At 32.9% G+C, this 21,254-nt stretch overlaps 1 protein-coding gene across 1 annotated transcript; it reads left to right on the forward strand.

Annotated features, from left to right (window-relative positions):
- Window positions 1-1,859: 1,859 nt before the first annotated feature.
- Window positions 1,860-17,139, forward strand: LOC126695480 (MLO protein homolog 1-like). Its single transcript, XM_050392238.1, is given in 15 exon segments — window positions 1,860-2,023; window positions 2,169-2,226; window positions 2,460-2,689; window positions 2,810-2,926; window positions 10,383-10,443; window positions 10,563-10,648; window positions 11,886-11,960; window positions 12,090-12,178; window positions 12,270-12,291; window positions 12,369-12,396; window positions 13,231-13,271; window positions 13,391-13,564; window positions 14,139-14,174; window positions 14,300-14,428; window positions 16,777-17,139. Coding segments are annotated over 15 exon segments (1,635 nt in total). The 5' UTR covers window positions 1,860-1,897.
- The last annotated feature ends 4,115 nt before the right edge of the window (window positions 17,140-21,254 follow it).

A 21,254-nucleotide genomic window follows, 5' to 3' on the forward strand; every position in this document is an offset into this window, starting at 1 on the left:
TTTTAAGTTGAGGGGTTTTTCATTTATCAAAAAAGTAAAAAACAGTTTTAGGGGTTTTCATTTTTATCATGATATTTAAATTTTTTGTTTTAATCCCAAATTTACTTTTTTGAGAAACGTTTTGATCCCCATACTACTATAATAACTATTGGGATTAAAATAATATATATATATATATAAAATAAACCTTTTATAATTTTTTTCATAATCATCGATGTGACATTTTTTTTTTTAGAGAGTTTCAATTTATGACTTTTGATAATAGCTTTTTATTATCAGACCAAGACAATAATTAGTTTTTGTATAAGCATGGATTAAACTACAGATCTCTTATACAATTATCAGAAATTTTACCAATTGAATTAACTGGAACTTACGACATGTTATGTCTAGTGCACACTAAAATTGTAAAATATAAAAACCTCAATTAAAGCTTAGAATGTAGCGATGAATATATTAATATAAAAAAAACAGTGAATTACTCTTGTGATGATATGTGTTTAAATTATTTTTCTACATAAAATAGTAATGCTTAAGAATTATTTCTAACACTAAAAATGAACACTATTTTAGATATGTGATACAACATCGTTTTACAGGATTTGACAATAGCTTTGACGACGTCAATTGACTAAATGACTAATTTGCCAAAAATATTAAAAGTTAAGAATTAAAATGAAAAATATTAAACTTCAGGACGAAAATTTACAATCTGTCCTGAGTTAAGTTGTGTGATTTGGATTGTGACCATTTATATTTTTATGCATGACCAAGATAAGACTTATTCAAGTGAAAGCCTTAATTTTTTTTTTTTTTTTTTTTTTTTTTGGGGAAGCAGAAAACCTTTTAATTAAACCTATATTTAATCCCTTTATTTTCTTTAATTATTTGCTATCTATAGTTGTTTTTGCTTTTAGAATATATTATATAGTTGGGTAAGAGTATTTGAATTATGAATGTCTCTGTTGAAAACACTAAAAAATATCAATTAAGTTACAAAACTCCTGATAAATATATTATTTATTAAGTAATAACTTTTATTTCCTATTGAGCTAAGCTGATAATTGGACCAAGAATTATATGCTTTGATGCTTTCAAAGTTCAAAGCTACCCACCTCGTTAAAATTAATAGAAACATCCATACGCGATCCTCCAAAAGTGAGGCTTTAGATTACACGATTCTATGGTTTAAATAAATAAAAATAACACCCATTGGTCATTTCTTGGTATCAACTATTAAGTTGAAAATCCTATTTGACCTCTACTTTATCATCTAGTTCTAGTTTCCTCAAGTTTCCAACCCTTTTTGTTTTGGGAGTTCCAATTCTTCCCAATTCAATCTATAGATTAGCTTCTTCCGCTCCACAGAGCTATTGGCCAAATTTCCAATCTCTATTGTATGATGAGCCTTGTCGATTTAATCTAAAAAGTAAGAACAATATTTTTTTTCTCATTTTAAGATAGAAGAATCTTTAATCCCATAAATTCTTGTAAATCTCACATCAATACACTACAATATTATTGGTAATGTATTGGATATTAATTAATTTTTAATACTAGTTTCCATGTAACTATCATTCTGACATACCTATGACCATTTTTACTTGTGTCATCTTCAATTTTGGCTCCAATAGGCAATAGCCGGCTAGATTTTGTAATTTTATCAATTTATACCAAGGTTTGCTGAGGCAACAACATTGTTCAGATTACCAAACGTTTCGGTCTCTGCAGGAAAAGGACATGAAGTAGATGACAAGTTTAGGTGTGAAAATGATCTCAAACGCGCTACCATTTGCATATTAGATATCCTCCCTCTTGTTGCCTAGGAAATGCAGACTTGTTCTACAGCTAGTTTTGCTTTAAGGATATTCAATTGAACTCTGTTTTGCTTGAAGCTATGACTGCCGGTGCTACAGGAGAAAGGTCTTTCCAAGAGACACCTACATGGGCTGTTGCGGTTGTATGTGCTGTGTTTGTGATTATATCTTTATTAATCGAACAAGGAATTCATTCTCTTGGAAAGGTAGTGTTTTGATTAAACTGTTTGTTGCTTGGTATATAAGTACCAATAAGTTTAGAGATGCAACATTTTTCTTGACTATTGATATAGTTTCGTGAAAGTGATGTCCGTTTAGTGATACATTCCCTTAGCTTTTCTGTCATGACAGTGGTTTCAGAAACGCCGGAACAAGGCCTTGATTTAAGCTTTGGAGAAAATTAAAGCTGGTTAGAATTTTATGTTAAACTTGGAGTCATCTTTAAATAATAATCAATAGCAGTTTAGATTAGCCAAAACTTTATAGCTCAATTGGCAATTGAAAAATAAACTGTATTAAACGAACACTTACACTAGACTAGAAACTTTTTGAAATCGATACATATTTGTCAATCAACATCTATGCACCACCTCCATGGTAATTTTTTTTGTTTATTGATTACTCTTATTATATGGTTTGCAGAGTTAATGCTATTAGGTTTCATATCCCTACTGCTTACAGTGGGTACAACCTATATCACAAGGATATGCATACCTTCAAAACTTGGCAACACTATGCTTCCATGTAGAATTGATGCTACTAAGAAGGATCAGGGAGGTGCTGGCAGGAGAAAATTACTTTCAAATGATGAAAATGTAATGTGGCGCAGAGTATTGGCAGGGTCTGGTGGAGATGATTTTTGCACAAAAAATGTAAGATTCTGAAGCAAGAACTTAACCTCAACTACCTATGGTTTATATTATGATATATGAGTGAAGGCAGCTTTGAAGAAGAATAAATTATGATTAGCCCAATGTCTTTGAGCGGAATAGGGTAAAGTGCCATTGATTTCACAAATAGCAGTGCACCAACTGCATATATTCATCTTCGTCCTTGCAGTTTTTCATATCCTCTACAGCGTCATTACCATGGCACTGGGGCAAGCTAAAGTAATTTTCTTTTTCTTTTTATTGAGAATTTTTTTTTTTTTGTTTAGTTAGAGAGAGACTCTAGTTTATGATTTTTTTCGGCACTATACAAGTATGATCCATTAGTGATTTATAGGCATATAAGTAGACACAAAAACCTTATAGCTCTCAACTATCAAGAATCTTATAATTCAATTGGTAGATACCTTAACGGTTCATGATATCCATAATTCAAATATCACCTCTCTCTCTCTCTCTCTCTCTCTCTCTCTCTCTCTCTCTCTATATATATATATATATATATATATATATATCCTCCTTGTAACTATTAAAAAAAAAAACAAATACAAAACAGCTTTTACTAGAGTAGGGGGTCATGGCCTCCTTGGCCACTATTTTTTTAGTATGTATTGTAATTTTTTTTAAATATAATAAATAACTATATATAGTGTGCGTTTGCCCGGGGATGAATGTGCATTTTGCATTTTTTTGGTTGGTCCCACGGCACTGTTCATGGACCAACCAACCCCTAACAAACGCAACAACAGTGTTTTATGGGCCCCACAATATTATTCACACTTTTAAAAATTATTTTACTAAAATATTTTCAATAATAAGTTTTCAATTTTCAACAAATAAGCGGTATTCAAACACACTCATAGTTAAAATTAAGTTATAATACTTCCAGATACATCAAGTTAATTAAATTGCTCCAAAGAGACCCCAAAATGTCAACTAATCTCCACCTATAGCATCCCTCTTAAAAATAACTCTTTAGTTAATATATAACTAAAATCAAGTAGTGCTAATGTATTGAAGACATCAATCACTTTAAGAAGTATTGTCAACTTATCCATGCACCACTACCCCGAAAACTTCACTTTTTTCATGGTACATTTTTTTTTTCATACCACCTCATTTAAAAAGATTGAAAAATAAGTTTTACCAACCAAGTCAACTTTATTGTGTTGATCTATATTGTTGGCAAAATATTGATCAGTATTGTAATATATAATTGTCAAGAAATGACTATGCACTTCTTGGGATTTATATAAAGGTAACAAATAAGTCCATACACTCACAACCTATTGCTTTTCTAATAGAATATTCTATTTTCCAAAAAGATTCCTACTTAAGCTATATGCAAGATGACACCCTTCTCTTGAAGTTTGTAGATAGATGACACTCTCTCCCTTATATTTATTTTTTTTTTTTTTTTTGTGAATGACATTTTACCCCTTGAAGTTTGTGTAAATAGAAAAAAAAAAATTATTTCAGGAAAGTAAAAGTATGACTATGTGGAATGTATTTGGGAATGTGAGGAGGGAGCTAAAAAAGAAAAGGGATATGCTAGTTGAAGAGGAAGCAGTGGCTTTGAGATCTGGAAGCAATGTACGGATCAAAGAGTTGCAAAGAGAGATAAATGAGTTGTTGGATCGAGAAACAAGGATGTGGAATCAACGCTCTCGAATTCTTTGGCTAAAAAATGGAGATGGAAATACTAAATTTTTCCATAGTCGAGCCTCTCACCGGTATAGGAAAAATGTGATATTAGGGTTGAAGGATAGCCATGGAGTTTGGAAGGAAGGATCGAATGAAGTAGCTGGTATCCTCATTCACTACTACAGTGACTTGTTCACTACCTCAAATCCGCCCACTCAACATGAAGCTCTAAGCCACATTCCTCAAGTGATCACTGATGATATGAATAGTGAATTGACTAGTACATTTGAGGAATGGGAAGTACTCCAAGCATTGAAACAAATGGCACCTATGAAGGCACCAGGACCTGATGGAATGCCCCCCTTGTTTTTCCAGCATTTTTGGCCTATGATAGAAGGTGATGTTACTCACTCGGTAGTATCCTGGTTAAACTCAGGTACTATCCCACATCCACTGAATCACACTTTTATTACTCTAATCCCAAAAAAGAAAACCCCAAACTTAGTGTCAGATTATCGCCCTATTAGTTTATGCAATGTGCTTTACAAAATTTTTGCAAAAGTCCTTGCCAATAGACTAAAAAAATTCCTCAATTCAGTTATAAATGAAAACCAATCTGCTTTTGCCAAAGGCCGCCTCATATCAGATAATATCCTTATTGCCTTCGAAACTTTACATTGCATGAAAAATTATAATTCAAGTGCATCGGGTTTTATGGCTTTGAAGCTTGACATGAGTAAAGCCTATGATAGGGTTGAGTGGGTGTTCTTAGAAAATGTGATGAGGAAAATGGGATTTTCAGAAAGGTGGATTGGGCTTATTATGGTGTGTGTGCGATCAGTCACCTACTCTATACTTGTAAACGGAGAACCTAAGGGTATGATTCACCCTTCACGAGGGCTTAGACAAGGAGATCCCCTCTCTCCTTTTCTATTCCTCCTTTGCACTGAGGGCCTTCATGGCCTTATAGATAAAGCAGCAAATAATGGTGACATCCACGGATTCAGTTTGTGCAAAAGAGGACCCAAACTAACCCACTTATTTTTTGCAGATGATAGCCTTCTCTTTTGTAGGGCCAATTCCGAAGAATGCAGTAAAGTTTTGGAGTTGCTATCAACATATGAAGAAGTCTCTGGCCAAAAATTAAACAGGGAGAAAACAGCTTTATTCTTCAGCAAAGCAGTTACAGAAGCAAGCCGTCAAATCATCAAGGGCATCCTGGGAGTCCGTGAAATCCACCACTATGAAAAATATTTGGGGCTGCCATCTTTGACTGGAAGGGGAAAAAAAGCAAGCTTTAATTATATTAAGGAGAGAGTGTGGAGGAAGCTGCAAGGATGGGAAGGAAAACTCCTTTCCCAAGCCGGAAGGGAGGTGCTTATTAAGGCGGTCATCCAAGCCATACCTACGTATGCAATGGGTTGCTTCAAATTACCCTTGGGGTTATGCAATGAAATTGAGGTGATGGTTAGGAAGTTTTGGTGGGGACAACGAGGGGAGAAGAGAAAGGTTCATTGGCTAAAATGGGATGAGTTGAAAAAAGCCAAAAAGGAAGGGGGTATGGGCTTCCGTGACTTAGCCCTACACAATGACTCCCTCTTGGCCAAACAAGCTTGGAGGTTATTGGAGGATAAAACTTCCCTATTCTACAAGGTTTTCAAACCTCGTTTTTTTCCAAATTGTTCAATCATGGAGGCGCCAGAATCTAGCCGAGGTTCTTATGCTTGGAAAAGCATACTCCAAGGGAGAGATGTGATCAAAAGGGGTGCATGTTGGAGAATAGGCGATGGGCAGAAAGTGAAGGTGTGGCATCATGTTTGGCTACCATCTAAACCTCCGGCGAGAATTTTATCACCCATTCTTGAAGGTTGGGAGGAAGCCACAGTCGACAAACTCATCAAGGAAGATTCAAGGACTTGGGATGATGATGTGCTTGATGGCCTTTTTGCTCCGGAGGAAGCTGCCATCATTAAATCAATTCCGCTGTCAAGGTTCCCCACTGAAGACAAGCTGTTTTGGCCATGGACTCCGACAGGGAAGTATAATTGCAAATCTGGTTACAGATTTTTACAGCATGAAGATGATGTTTCAGAGGCAACGGAAGCACAGGCAGAGGACAGAATTTTCTGGCGAAGCATTTGGGATTTGCGAGTCCCAAACAAGATAAAAAATTTTCTGTGGAGAGCAAGTCGTGAGGCAGTCCCAACAAAAGCAAATTTGCAGCGACGACACATTCTGGAGAATGGCAGGTGCGATCGTTGTATGATGGAGGATGAAACCACGTTACATGCTCTGTGGTCTTGCAGTAAGAACAGGGCTGCCTGGACATCATCAGAGTGGAACGGCTGCAACAACATAAGCCCAGTCAACTTCAAGGAGCTATTATCATGGATACTTCAAAACAGTGGTAATCCGGAGCTCTTTGCAATGGTGACGTGGAGCTTATGGAATCAACGGAATCAGATTCGGCTCAACAAGCCTTGCTGCCCATCGGACATGATTGAAGCCCAGGCGAAGGTAAAACTGGAGGAATTCATGGCTACAATTCCAGCCAAACCAGCGCCCTTACCTCGACGGCGAGTGAAGTGGAAACCACCTGATGCAGGAAGCTTCAAAATAAATTTCGACGGCGCAATTTTCAAGCAGGAAAATATGAGCGGGATTGGGGTGGTTATTCGGGATCACGCAGGGGCTGTCATGGCCTCTCTTGCTCAATCCGTTGCACCTGCTATGCAGCCCATTGAGATTGAAGCAGTAGCTGCTGCTCGGGCACTGGAGTTTGGTGCGGAAATAGGCATAACAGAGGCTGTCCTGGAAGGTGATTCAGAGCAGCTTATAAACTCATTCAAAGGTGGCCACTCAATTGCTTCAGTGGAACCTTTACTTCATGATGCCACGGTTTTCTCTAGTCATTATGCAAAATTGCTATACTCTCATTGTAGAAGAGATGGCAATAGATTAGCACATAGTCTAGCGAGATATTCTATTAATGTCTCAAGCTATGTAGTTTGGATGGAGGGAGTTCCCGATCCATTATTCAATATTGTTCAACAAGATGTAGCCAATTTGGCAAGTTAATTTTTCAATAAAATATCAGTCTGGTTTCTCAAAAAAAAAAAAGTATGACTATGTGAGAGGGTATGGACTTATTAGTTACATTTATAAAAACTTCATAACTGAGACTATCATATTATTATATGTTTGGGGGGGAGGTGTCATATTATGAAACCTCATAGGAGGCAAGTGTAATTTAACCCAAAAAGAAAAGGGAAAAAAATGCACAAGGAATAAGATGAAAATTATAAGTGAGTATTTCAAAATATTTATAAGTCAAAGATTAATATTTTGTTTTCTTTAATTTTTTTTTAAAGAAATTATATAATTTTTTGACAAAGGAATCTGAGTTAAGTCCAAATTTATTAAAGTTAATTACCTTTTTTTTTAGAATCATTAAACTTAATTACCTAATAATCAAGTTCCAGGCCATTTAAACCTTATTAAACTATGTACTATTATTCTCTAAAAAAAATAAAAAAAAATAAAAAAAAAAACTATGTATTATTTGCCTCTCTTTTTTCTTTTTCTTTTTTTAATTTCTATTAACTATATAAAAAGAGGCAATGCCTTTACAGTGCCATTTTGGTTTATTGAGCCACTTTGTCTTTCTCTTTCTCTCTCTTCTTCTTCTTCTTCTTCCTTCTTCTCTTTTTTTTTTTTTAAGTTTTGAACAGTAGCTACAATACCAAGTGGCACTGAAGCTACAGTAGCTACAATTTTTTTTTTTTTGGTCTTTCGTTTGTACTTTTTTTTCCCTTTATATATATTGTTATATTGACACAACAAATTTCACAATTATTGAGGTGTCAATTTCTTATAAGTCAAAATAAAATAATAAAATATGAAACTGTGACTAACCACAATTGAAAATAAATGTTTTGTGAAAATGTTGTGACACTTGTTAGGTGAATGTATAAAAACTACAGTACTTTTGGTTTGTTTAATATGTACTTTTTTTTCCAGTCATTTGTGCTCTTTTTTCTACTAACTATATAAAAAGAGGCAATGCCTCTGCAATGCCCCTTTTGGTGTAGTAAGCCATTTTTTCCCCCCAAGTTTTGAACAGTTGCTATAGTGTCATTTTGGTTTGTTCAAGTGGCGTTGTAGCTACAATAGCTATAGCGTTTTTTTTTTTTTTGTCTTCCGTTTGTACTTTTTTTTTTCTTTTACATATTTATAAGAACCCGCATATATATTGTTATACTGACACAACAAATTTCACAATATTTTCACAATTATTGAGGTGTCAATTTCTTATAAGTCAAAATAAAATAATAAAATATGAAACTGGGATCAACCACAACTGAAAATAAATGTTGTGACACTTGTTGGGTGAATGTATAAAAGTTACAGTACTTTTTGTTTGTTTAATATACTGTTCATCTTTTTTTTTTTTTTAGTTATCGATTTGTGCTCTTTTTTTCTATATATAAAAAAAACGAATAGGCTCATGAATAGTGTTATGAACATTATTTTTGGTTTAGTGACTTGCCTTTTTCCACCTTTTTTTTCCTTCAACTTTACCAACTTGGTTTGAGCTTTTAAAAAAAAAAAAAAATGATCTTTATATGTTTACTTTTTACTTATAACGTAAGCTTACATTGTATACATACAAAAAGTAGCAAATATTATATATATTTGCAAAAAAAATGTACAAATTTTGCAAATGGGTACAACATTTACCAATTTTTATGTGTTTACAATATAAATTTACATTGTATTTCTATATATATATATATATATATATATTATATAAAATGAGTGAATGGGAAAAGTTACAGTAATATCGCTACAGTAGTTTTTGTTTGTTTAACTTTCATTGCTTTGCTGGCCTTTTTTTTTTTTTTTTTGGTGAATGCATAAAGTTGTAGTATATTTGCTATATTATTTTTGGTTTGTCCACAATAATCTTCACAACACTTTCATAACAAATCAAATATGGTAAATTGTTATTGGTTCTAATTTAAACTTGCCAATGAAATTACTTTTTTACCCACTAATAACAACTTGTAGTAACCTACTACTTATGATGTTGTCACAATATTTTCAAAACTGCTGAGCTGTCAATTCTTTACAAGTTAAAATAAAATATAACAAAATTATAAATTCATTATTCTACATACAATTTTCTTGAGTTGACTTTTTGTATTTTTTTTTCTTTACACACTATTTTAAGTAAAAACATATAGTTTTGCACACAAAAACAAAAACAAAAACTTAGGAAAAAAACATTTTTCATCCTTTATGTTTGGAGTAGTTTACAATCCTTCCTTAAACTTTAAAATCAAGCAATTTTTCCCTTAATATTTTGGAAAAGAGCAAATATGTCATATTGTTATTTTCTCAGTTAAACCCTAATGAAAGCTTATGATGCTTAAAATATTTTATTATGTATTGTCTAAATTACTCATGCTAAATTTTAACATCCTAAAAATTTTCTTTACGTATTTTGAGTTTTAAATGATAAAAATTCTTAGAAAGTTAGAATGATGATATTCGATGACACAAGCCTTTTGTTATTTTTTTATTTTTTATTTTAAATTTCTTAGCAAAACTCAGTTGTTTATTGTTGGAAGATGATGATATTCGTTATCATTCTTAGAAATTTTTAGAGAATAGATATATTGTCTTTAGCAAATAAGTACTCTATTATAGTTAAATAAATATTTATATGTTAAATAGGTACCTTAACTTTGTAGTTGATCAAAATTTTTAAACGAATGAGATTATATTTTTACAACATAATTATCAAAATTCTTAAAACTAATGTCTCTTTGGATTAATGTAAATCTCTATATATTTTAAAATTCAAATGATTTTTATATTTATTTTGTAATATAAATAAAATCTAGAATTAACCTTAATTACTACTGTACTTTCTTTTCACGGTAAGCACGTGCCTTGAATGTGCTGCCCTAACTAGTATTCATAGAAAGGTAGTACTAATATTTACGATTTACTTGTGAATGTTGATTAGATGATGAAATGGAAAGCTTGGGAATCGGAAACTGAATCCTTGGAATATCAATTCACAAACGGTAATTCCTTCTTGAAACTTTTTTTATTTGGGGGTTGTTCTTTCTCGAAAATTATTGGCTCGAGCCCAGATGATGAAACTGGGCCTCAGAATAACGGGCCTTGGGTTTTATTTCTCCAGATCCAGCACGATTTAGGTTCACTCATCAAACATCCTTTGTGAGGCGTCATTCTGGCTTGTCAAGAATACCTGGGATCAAATGGATTGTAAGTTTTAAATAAATTCCTATTCTCTACCGTCAAAAGCAACCACATTTTGTGTGACCTAGCCCATTTAACCCTAATTATAATAGTGCTACTTGATGAAACCACTAAATAAGTTTGGATTAAGCAATGTGTTTGAGTTTAGCGAGAAAGTGTAATTAAGTGTGTGTATTTAACAGTTAGTTTGTTTCTTAAAAAAAATCATATGCAATTAAGATACACATAAATAATACAGTAATAATTATATTATTGTCTTGAAATAAGTTGAAAAAAAAAAAATGAAATTTGTAAATAGTATATAGGAATACTCATATTTTAGAGTTTGGGCGTAAAATTGTTATAGTTGGCCTCTCAAATTTTTGAATTGGTCCAAATAACCCAATAAAAATTAATCACTAACCCTTTCCTTGGGCTCAGGGCCCCTCCACAGTCCAAATACAACACAACAAAAATCCCCTAATCACCATTATCACAACATTCACTGCCACTGCCTAACATTTTATTGGGTAGTTAATAGTCATCGTTGAGAAAACCAATTGAAGAACTATCTTGGCGTATGTACTATGTAATAGGATAGCTGCCCTCCTTGTTCTATTTCTGTTATTAGGGAGGAAGTTAGTCTTTGTTTGTAGTTTGTTTCTCTATCCAATAAAGTCTTTTTTCATCCAAAAAAAAAAAAAAATCTTAGCATATTTAACCAATTGTTTGAACTTTGGGTGTTAACAGACTCAGTAGTAATTAATTTTTTTAGTAATGCGAAGTGCATAACATTTTTATAATAAATTCAAAGTGATAAACTGTTATTGGTGAATAAAAAGGTAATATAAGTGGTTGGCTTAGATTATAACTAATAAAAAGTTTTTTTTCGTCAATGTGATCCAAGTTGCATAAAAAAGTATAAGATTTTCATGCTGATCATATAATAAAATCAACATATTCTTTCTAACATGATTTTTCTTTAATAAACCATTTCATTTGAAATTTTTTTGACTCATGCTCCCCCCCTCCCCCCCCCCCCCCCTCCCAACAAAAAGTTCAAATCCTAGTTCCATCATTGGTTTGAATTGTCTATTAAAATACACCTAGATGGTTATTAAATCATCACATCATATGTGTTAGCGGAGATTCCTTCAAACCAATTTAAAAGAAAACCTTGTCCAATCGTTTCTTGCTTCTTGTTTTTTTTATTTCTTTTCTTTCTATGTCTGCATAATTTATTGTTTTTCAATGTTTACTACAGTTTGCATTCTGCAGGCAATTTTTAGGCTCATTGTCAAAGGTGGACTATTTGACAATGCGTCGTGGTTTTATTAGTGTAAGTGAAATGGAATCTTTAATATGCCTAACATGATATCATTTGATACTAAATATTTTTTTCCTTGATCAATTTTCCTGCCCACTTATTTATGTGGCAAATTAAACCATTTTTTAACAAGTTGTGCAGGCACATTTTGCCCCAGACAGCAAATTTAATTTCCACAAGTACATTAAAAGATCATTGGAAGATGATTTTAAAGTTGTTGTGGGTATCATGTCCTCTTTCCTCAATCCTTACAATGCAATGTACATTTGTTTTTGTTTCCTTTACACTGAACTCACATTATTTTTTACTTTCTGTTTGCAGTATTCCATTATGGATGTTTGCAGTTATTTTTTTGCTTCTCACTGAACTCACATGATTTTTTACTTTCTGTTTGCAGTATTCCATTATGGATGTTTGAAGTTATTTTTTTTGCTTCTCAATGTTTACAGTAAATCTCTCTCACTCTCTCTGAGGGGTGGAGGCACGAATACAATACTTTTAACAAATGCTGTTAACAAAACCTATACAATACAACACTCCACTGTTAGTTTTTATGTATATTGTACATCTCACCCAAATAAAACAAATGCTTTTAACAAAACCTAATAAATGCCTAGTTGCCATGTGTCTATCCTTTTTAATATTTTATAATAAGAATGCAAAAGTGCTATGTAGTATGTAATCAATGTTCAATTTCAAAGGGCACAAGTTTCAAAAAATAAAAAATTTCAAAGTGCACTATGCACGGTGCACTACTTGAACCTATGAGGTTTTACCCACCAACAGATTTGATTTTTTTTCTTCTTATTATCTCTTTTTTTTTTTTTTTTTAGCTGATATTATCTTCTACTTTTGGATTTAGGTGCTTGATAAGGTTCTAGCATTGAATTTTTTTTAATTTTATTTTTTTCTAGAAGAAAATTTAGGTTGCAATAGAGATTTATTTATTTGAAGATTTGAATAGGAAATCCTATAGAATTGAAAATGAATAAATTTTATTCTATGAAATGAAAGATCAACGTTGAACATAATTTTTATAGGAGATGCTTTTTTTTTGGTTCATGTTTATAGCAAATTACTCATTTTTGTACACTGATTTGAGTTTAGAAATATTATTTAATTTCATTGATCATTTTGTATATAATATATATATGAGTTATGACTAACATATGAATAAGAAATTCGGCCCCCCAAATAAAAAATCATGCCTATACCCCTGCTCACACACACATTTCTTGGTGATCATAGTACTGAATATTTGTTATTCACTTCATTGGTGCAGAATGGTACTCGCTCACCTGGTTGGCCTTAGCACCACTAATTGTAAGACTTGAACAACTAGCTAGCCTTGCTGTTTACTACGATTCGTTTGAATATCCTAACATACAATTATTGACATGATTTAAGCGTCCAACTGTTCCATATGATATTTTCTTGTGCAGATAATTCTATTAGTAGGCACAAAGCTTGAACTTATTATCATGGAGATGTCTCAAGAAATTCAAGATCGAACTGCATTTGTTAAGGGTGCTCCAGTGGTAGAGCCAAGCAACAAGTATTTTTGGTTTAATAGACCCCAATGGATTCTCTATTTGATACATTTTACCGAGTTCCAGGTGAACATTGAAGTCCAATATGCTTCATAATGCTATCCATAATTTTCTTTTTTCTTTTTTGGATAATCAAAATGGAATCCATAAAGATAATTAGAAACACCAAATTTGAGAGTTAAATTGAGAAATAAAGTTTAAAAGTTAAAATAACACGACAAGATACTAACGGGTTTGTAGCTTGATTGGCACCTACCCCTATCTCCCATGTTGCAAAATTGACTTGCCTCCTCTCCTCCCAAAAAAAGAAAAATACTCATACTAATACTAATAATAACATGGCATGGTTTTAGATGGGAGAAATAAAGTTTAAAAGTTAAGATAACACGACAAGATGCTAACGGGTTTGTAGCTTGATGGTTTTAGAGCAACCAATCATGTCAAATTGATAATATAACATGGTAGTATAGATGAATTAATGTGCAAGTCTAATTGGAGAAATTTTTGTAATTTCTTTGTGGATGAATGATACTTATGGAACTTTTAGGTACAATTTATTGTGGCTTGTGTTGAACTCTATTCAAATTACATGCTTCTAAGTTCTAAGTTCTAACTCTGGTGTAATTTGCCTTCCATACAGAATGCTTTCCAAATGGCATATTTTCTGTGGACATGTGTAAGTTATCTTGAAGTCTATATTCTTTTTAACTCGATTGATTTTGTTGAGTTTTTAAGAACTTTTGATGAAATCAAATTCTAATGGATACTTGATTGAAAATTTGTTGTAACATGAGATATGAGTATGAGTTCAAGATCACATCATGCTTCCACGAAGACTTGCTGTTATTATTGATAAGAGTTTCCCTTGGTGTAGCCCTTCAATTCCTATGCAGCTATAGCACTTTTCCTCTGTACGCCTTGGTGACACAAGTGAGTAGCAATATCACCCAATGAGATGAAAACCTTTTGAAATATAGTGCTATATCTTAAATTTATCAATTAAATTCAATAGTGTGATTGAATTGGTCAATAATTAGCCTAGTGAAAAATAGGGGGAAATTACATTTTTCCATTTTAAACTATACTTCTGATTACATTTTGTTGGGTATTTTTATAAAAAATATTATATTTATTTTAATACTCATTTATGTGTATCAATTATCCCTTAATGTCAGATACGTTGATTGCTAAATTTTGAAATTCAAATATAATTCAAAATTTGAATAACTTTTGCCAATGGTTTTAATCAGGAAATTTATGAACATTAACGTGATATTAATACTATAATTGCCGCATATTTGGTTTTATTACATATATATACTTTCCATTCTAAACGTTTTGTATTCAAACGTTCTTAATTGAAGATGACATAATAACATCATATATGGAAGATTTTTCAGCACTTAAATGTACAACTATTGCTAAATTATTTTATGTTACCATATACACACAAGTGTTTACTATTTGGTTTTAAGGAAAGTAAAAAACAAATGGCAATATTTATGCATATTTGAAATTGTATTACACGGTTTAGCTCCTAATCTTCAGCCACTTTATGGGACATTTAATGTCATAGCATCATGATTCTTTTTTGTTCTCAACGTACAAAAGGTTTTGACCAGTTTATATAATATATATAAATATATATATATATATATATATATATATAAAGTTGTTGATCACACGTTGATTTCAATAATTTTATGAACTGTCAGGTCGTTTTGCTTGGCTGCAACTTGTGGGAACTGTTTGTTTCTTAAGAAAGTTGAGGGAGGTTTTTGATTTTTTATTATAATTTTTTTTTGAGGTAATAAAAATTATTTTATAATAGTTAATAGTAGTTTTATATCATTATTAATGGTATTGGATGGAATGAGAATGTTTATTAAATAATTATTTAATCTAACAAATTAATTATAAACCAATGTTACAAGTCTATTTTCAAATATGGTTAAATTTGTCTATTTAAATCATTTCCTCTACTCTCCTTCCTAATTTTTAAAACATTCAAACAAGAAGAAGGGCTAATTACTCTCTTCCTCCTTACTAATTTTAAAAACATCCAAACAAGGTAAAGGGGAACTATTCCCCTCTATTCTCTTCCCCACCACTCTCCTCCCCTCTACTCCACTCTACTCTCCTCTCTCTCTAAACTTCCAAACAAGCCATTAAAGTTTTAAATATAGCAAACGTTTTATTTTTTTGGCTAAGGACAAGCAACATGTCTGGCCTTATATATATGGAAAGAAATAAAAGTTTAAAACACACATTTTTATTTTTGAATTAAAAAGTTGTAGACTTTTCAAAAAAACAATTTTTTATTGTCTTAAACACTTATCATCTATTATTTCTTACTACTCACAAAAATATTCTATCTTTTACAAAAAATTTTGGGAAAAGAAAGTACTATAGAGAGTTTATATCCTACGAGCAGTGTAGGCTCGCAAGGATAATTAGCAAAGGTGACTGGGCTGTTGTATCCTGGGGACAACGTGCAGAAACTATTTGTCTAACTACATCGAATATACTATAGACGACACGATTTGTCTCAAGACAGTGACTTGGTCCATGCCTCATCTCCGCCACCTCTTATTGGTAAAATAAAATTGTGTAATTTCCAAGGAAAATTCAGATATTATCTCTCCTTTATTTTCAACACACTTTGCACTTTAAACTTTTCGAATGTATGTTTTGCACATAAACTATGACTCTTGTTATACTTTGCACACCGATGTTAAGTTTGTTGTTAACTTGGATGAAAAAAATATGGCATCACATGAAAAGACTTATTTGCCCCTCTTCTTAATGCTTTAAAAACAAAAGATAAATTATACTTTATCACTCTGAACTATACTTCTCATTACACTTTGCATAAACTTTAAATTTCTATCCAAGCTAACAGCAAACTTAACGTCGAGGTGCAAACTGTAACAAATGTCATTGTTTAAAATGCAAAACATCCATTCAAAAAGTTTAGGATGCATGGTGTAAAATGAGGTATAGTTTAGGGTGGTAAAGTATAATTTCCCTGAAAATAGCTCTATTTGCGCTGCATTAGTTAATGAAATTATGTAGTTGAATTTAATTAAAATAGGTGTGTGTAATTAGGGTAGTAAAGTATAATTTCTCTGAAAATAGATCTATTTGCGCTGCATTAGTTAATGAAATTATGTAGTTGAATTTAATTAAAATAGGTGTGTGTAAATGTTCTTGTTCAAATTTAATGTTGACATAAATCTTATGTTAACTCAAGGTTTGACTCCTATTCATATTTCTAGATGGGTTCTCACATGAAGCAAGCTATCTTTGAGGAGCAAACAGCAAAAGCACTTAAGAAATGGCATAAGGCTGTAAAGGATAAGAAAAAATTGAGGAAAGGTGGAGTAAATAGTTCTTCAGGATTTATGAGTGGGGAAAACACACCAAGCCGAGGGACATCACCCATTCACTTGCCTCACAAGCACCAGTCCAATAAATCAGATTTTGAAGCTGATCTTTATTCCCCAAAATCTTACCAATCCGATACTGACCTTCCGGAGATTGAGGGTTCCGCTACTAATAGGCATGCATCAAGAACAGAAGGCCAACCAACAAGAACTGAAGAATCACATAATATTGATTTTACCTTTGTTAAGGCTTGAAAAAAAACTCAAATTTTGATAAATTGTTTTTTCCTTGACCTACTGTTAAATCGGCAAGTTAGTACCATTCAACAATGTTGACCATTTCACTCATACTTAAATTGTTGTAATTGTTGACAGAAAATAAATAAAGAGAAAAGAGACCATAGAATAATTGTGTATTTTCTACATTGTAAGTACGAGAGAAGAGGCATAAATATATAAGCCTCGTAGTTGACTAATTATAGAGGCAAATATCCTTTTTTATTTATTTATTAGACTTAAATCAAGAACACAATAATGTTACTTGATTTTAGCTTAATTAGTGGTGAAAACATGTATGGAAACTATATATTATGTAATCATAGTAATCATGATAGCATTATTCAAGATATTCTCATTTTTATTCACAGCATGTGTGGATATTTTTTAAAGAAATATACTCCTCCGTTGAAGTTTTGAAAAGGATTAAAGGGGTTTGTGTATGTGTAAGGACTTTGTCATGTGTCCAAAATATAGTCATTCCTATATTAAGGCCCAAACAAAAGAAACGTCATAGAAACCCATATTTACATGCGGACAATACTAATGACTATGTTAAAGCATTTGTAGCAGTGGAGCTATATAGCTATAATGCTATTTTAGCTCCACCAAAATAGCAAAAAAGGTCACACAGCAGTGGAGACATAGCAATAATTTTTAACTGAACTGCTACAGTGCACATCTATAGACAGATGTGCACTGTAGCAGTCATCTAAAAAAAAAAAAAATTATTCAACATTTCCGATTAAAATAATACTTGTTGTTTATTTTTTTTCATTCTTTTATTCTTCATCTCACCATCCTCTCTCTCATCACTCTCAAGCTCCCATCTCTCCATCTCACCTCTCTAAAACTATTCGGTTCACTCTCACCATCTCTCAAGCTGACCGACGCCGAAGCTCGACCTACCGCCGCCTCATCCCTCAGCTCGCCGGCTAGCTCCCTCATCGCCGATTTGTTACGCCGACCCACCCTAAGCCCCATCGCCGATCTCCCCAAGCCCCATCGCCCAGTCCGTGCCTCTCTCTCTCTCTCTCTCTCAGTCACTCTCACATCTCCAAGCCCCATCGCTGACCCACCCCAAGCCCCATCGCCGACCCAGCTCGCCGATCTCCCCAAGCCCCATCGCCCAATCCGTGCCTCTCTCTTTGATGTGATTGAGTTTTTTTTTTTTTTTTTTTTTTTAATGTTTTTTCATATGGGTTTGGTGGTTGTGGTGGTGGTGGTTGATTTTGGCTATGGTAGTGGTGGTGGATGATTTTGATAGTGGGTTTGTGGATTTTGGTTGTGATGGTGGAATGATGTTTGATTTTTTTTTTCTTCTGTGGGTTTGATGGCTGTGGTGGTGGCGATGGTGGTTGTTGTGGCTATGGTTTGGTGGTACGGTGTTTGATTTTTTTTTTTTTTTTTTTTTCTGTGGGTTTGGTGACTGTGGTGGTGGCAATGGTGGTTGTTGTGGCTATGGTTTGGTGGTACGGTGTTTGATTTTTTTTTTCTTGTGGGTTTGGTGGCTGTGGTGGTGGATTGGTGACTATGATGGTGGTTTGATTTTTTATTTTGTTTGTGGGTTTGGTTGTGTTTGGTGGTGGTGGTAGTGGTAGTGGTGGTTGTGGTTGTGGGTGTGGTTGTGGTTGTGGTTGTGGTTGTGGCTGTGGTTGATGGTAGAGGTGGTTGTGGATGGTGCTGGTTTTTTTTTTTTTGGTAGTGGGATATATTATTTTATTGTAAGTGATATATAATTTTATTGTAGGGGATATATTATTTTATTATGATGTTTATATTATTTTATTGCGTTGATAGCTAAAATAGATCCACTGCTGCAGCATGTGTGTAGGTATAATAGATAAAATAACTTTTGGTGGAGTTAAAAGGCTAAATTTTTAGCTCCACTGTTGTGGATGCTCTTAGTCCACATATAAAAAGAAGATGGCATAAGTCATTAAAATCACAAAATGCCAAATGTAAGCAAACATCTCAAATCATAAACTAATTTATATTTGTTTGCAAGTACTTAGTCATATCAACAATAGATCAAATAAGTCAGTCAAAAAAAAAAAAAAAAAGATCAATAAGAGGCATGGCATATAATTAGATACTTACAACTCTGTGACATAGGTAACAAAATGCAAGTGTGGCACAACTAACATTAAGATGTGACTTGCACACATTTCCACGAGAAGCCGATCGAGACTAAGGTTAAATGTCTCACATTATACATCTTTTTAGCTTTGTCCTACCTTTTATTTTCATTCTAATAAAGTTCTAATCAAAGTAAGATACACCACATCTTTTTCAATAAACTTTAAAGTGGAGATAAATATTATATTGTTTTAAAACATCATGATTTGTGAGTGGTATAAAAGAAGATGAAAGAAAGACAAAAGGGTATCAACGAGAATTATTTAATTTAAGGAGGATGTCTAATTTGCTTTCCTTGAACCAAACTTGGAATTAAAAAAGCAATGAAGATTCCAAATCATAAGTGAGACAGTGCATCAATCTTCAAGTAAGTTAACGGTCCATGTTTCCTCGGGATTATAAAAAGATCATCAAAAGTTGATCACCCAGGGGCACTAGGCAAGGCAACAAACCAATGCAACCATTTAAACAAAACACTATATGACTATACTACTTAAACGGTTGAGGTAAGGGTGTGCAGAAAATCAATCGACCTGTTGAATCTGACTCGAATCAACCTGACCTGTCGGGTAGGGTTGGTTTTTAAGGTTTGGTAGGTTAGGTTGGGTTACAAAAAAAAATTTTATAGCGGGTCGGGTTGGGTTTGGGTCACAAAATTATAAACCCGCCAAACCTGACCCGACCTGACTCACCCATATTTAATATATATTTAAAATGTATTATATATTTAATAATTTTTTTAAATCAACTATAGGGCACTTTTATATATATATATATATTATATTTAATAATTAAAAAAAAAAAACCAGCTGTAGAGCAGCACTTCCTCGGTTCCTCCTATTAATACTAATTTAATATATATATATATATATATATATAATATTATATAATTAATAAATTTTTTAAAATAACCAGTTCTTCCTATCCTATATAAAAGCCAATTAGTTCACACAAACCCTAATAAATTATTATTGTTGTTTAGTTATTAGTGTTGTTTGCCTTTAAAGAGTTACATTGATACTAATCTTTAGGTTTTCTTAATATATTAATATTTCTATTTTTTTCTACTCAATTCAATAATAATAATAATAATAAAAATTTGTCAAACCCATGGGTTCAACCCGACCCATGTGGGTTGCGTTGAATTTTTTTTGACCCACCATGGTGGGTTGGGTCAAAAAGTCCCCTCAACCCGACCCAACCCGACCCATGCACACCCCTAGGTCGAGGCAACTCACTTAAGCCAAGCGATAAGCATCTAAGCCAGAGCAAAACAAAGTGCATATTATTTTTTAATGGTTTTGCCAAATGAATTCTAATTAGTTGAATTTTTTTTATCACTGAATAAGAGAATATCATCAAACAAACACTTTATATTTAAATGAGGAATGATTTATTGCAAACTAAGTTAGTTTAATTGGTAAAACTTTTGATGATTGTATAAGAGATTTGATGTTTAATCTCCGCCTACACCAAAAAGATCCTATACATTTTAGAGGAGTTGCTACAATTTAGTTTTCAGCAAATCTTTCCCTTATTTAAACTACTGATACATTTAAAATTAAACAGAATCTTTATTATAAAAATATAAATAATTAGTAAAGTTATTAAAAAAAAATAGTGTGGGGCCCAATAATTCGAGGGCCGGGCCCATTTACTCGTTAGGGCCCAAAGGCCCAGGCCGAGGAAAGTTATGGCCCAGGTTCTGTAATACAAGTATAAAATAGCCTTGGGATGCGGCCGAGGACGATTCAGTCCTCGGCATGTCCGAGATCTTACAGGGAGGAAGGGCAAAAATGGTATAGAAATAGCTTGGGAAAAAATCTAAAATATCTGTGTCAATAGAAAAGGGTATGCGGGAAAGTATAACGACCAGGGAAAGCTGCCCTTACTGCCATTCAATACTCTGCACCAGACAGAGCCATACTCTCCAGCTTTTATAACCACCCCCAACC

Source organism: Quercus robur, chromosome 2, assembly GCF_932294415.1.
Source record: "Quercus robur chromosome 2, dhQueRobu3.1, whole genome shotgun sequence".
Classification (NCBI taxonomy): domain Eukaryota; kingdom Viridiplantae; phylum Streptophyta; class Magnoliopsida; order Fagales; family Fagaceae; genus Quercus; species Quercus robur.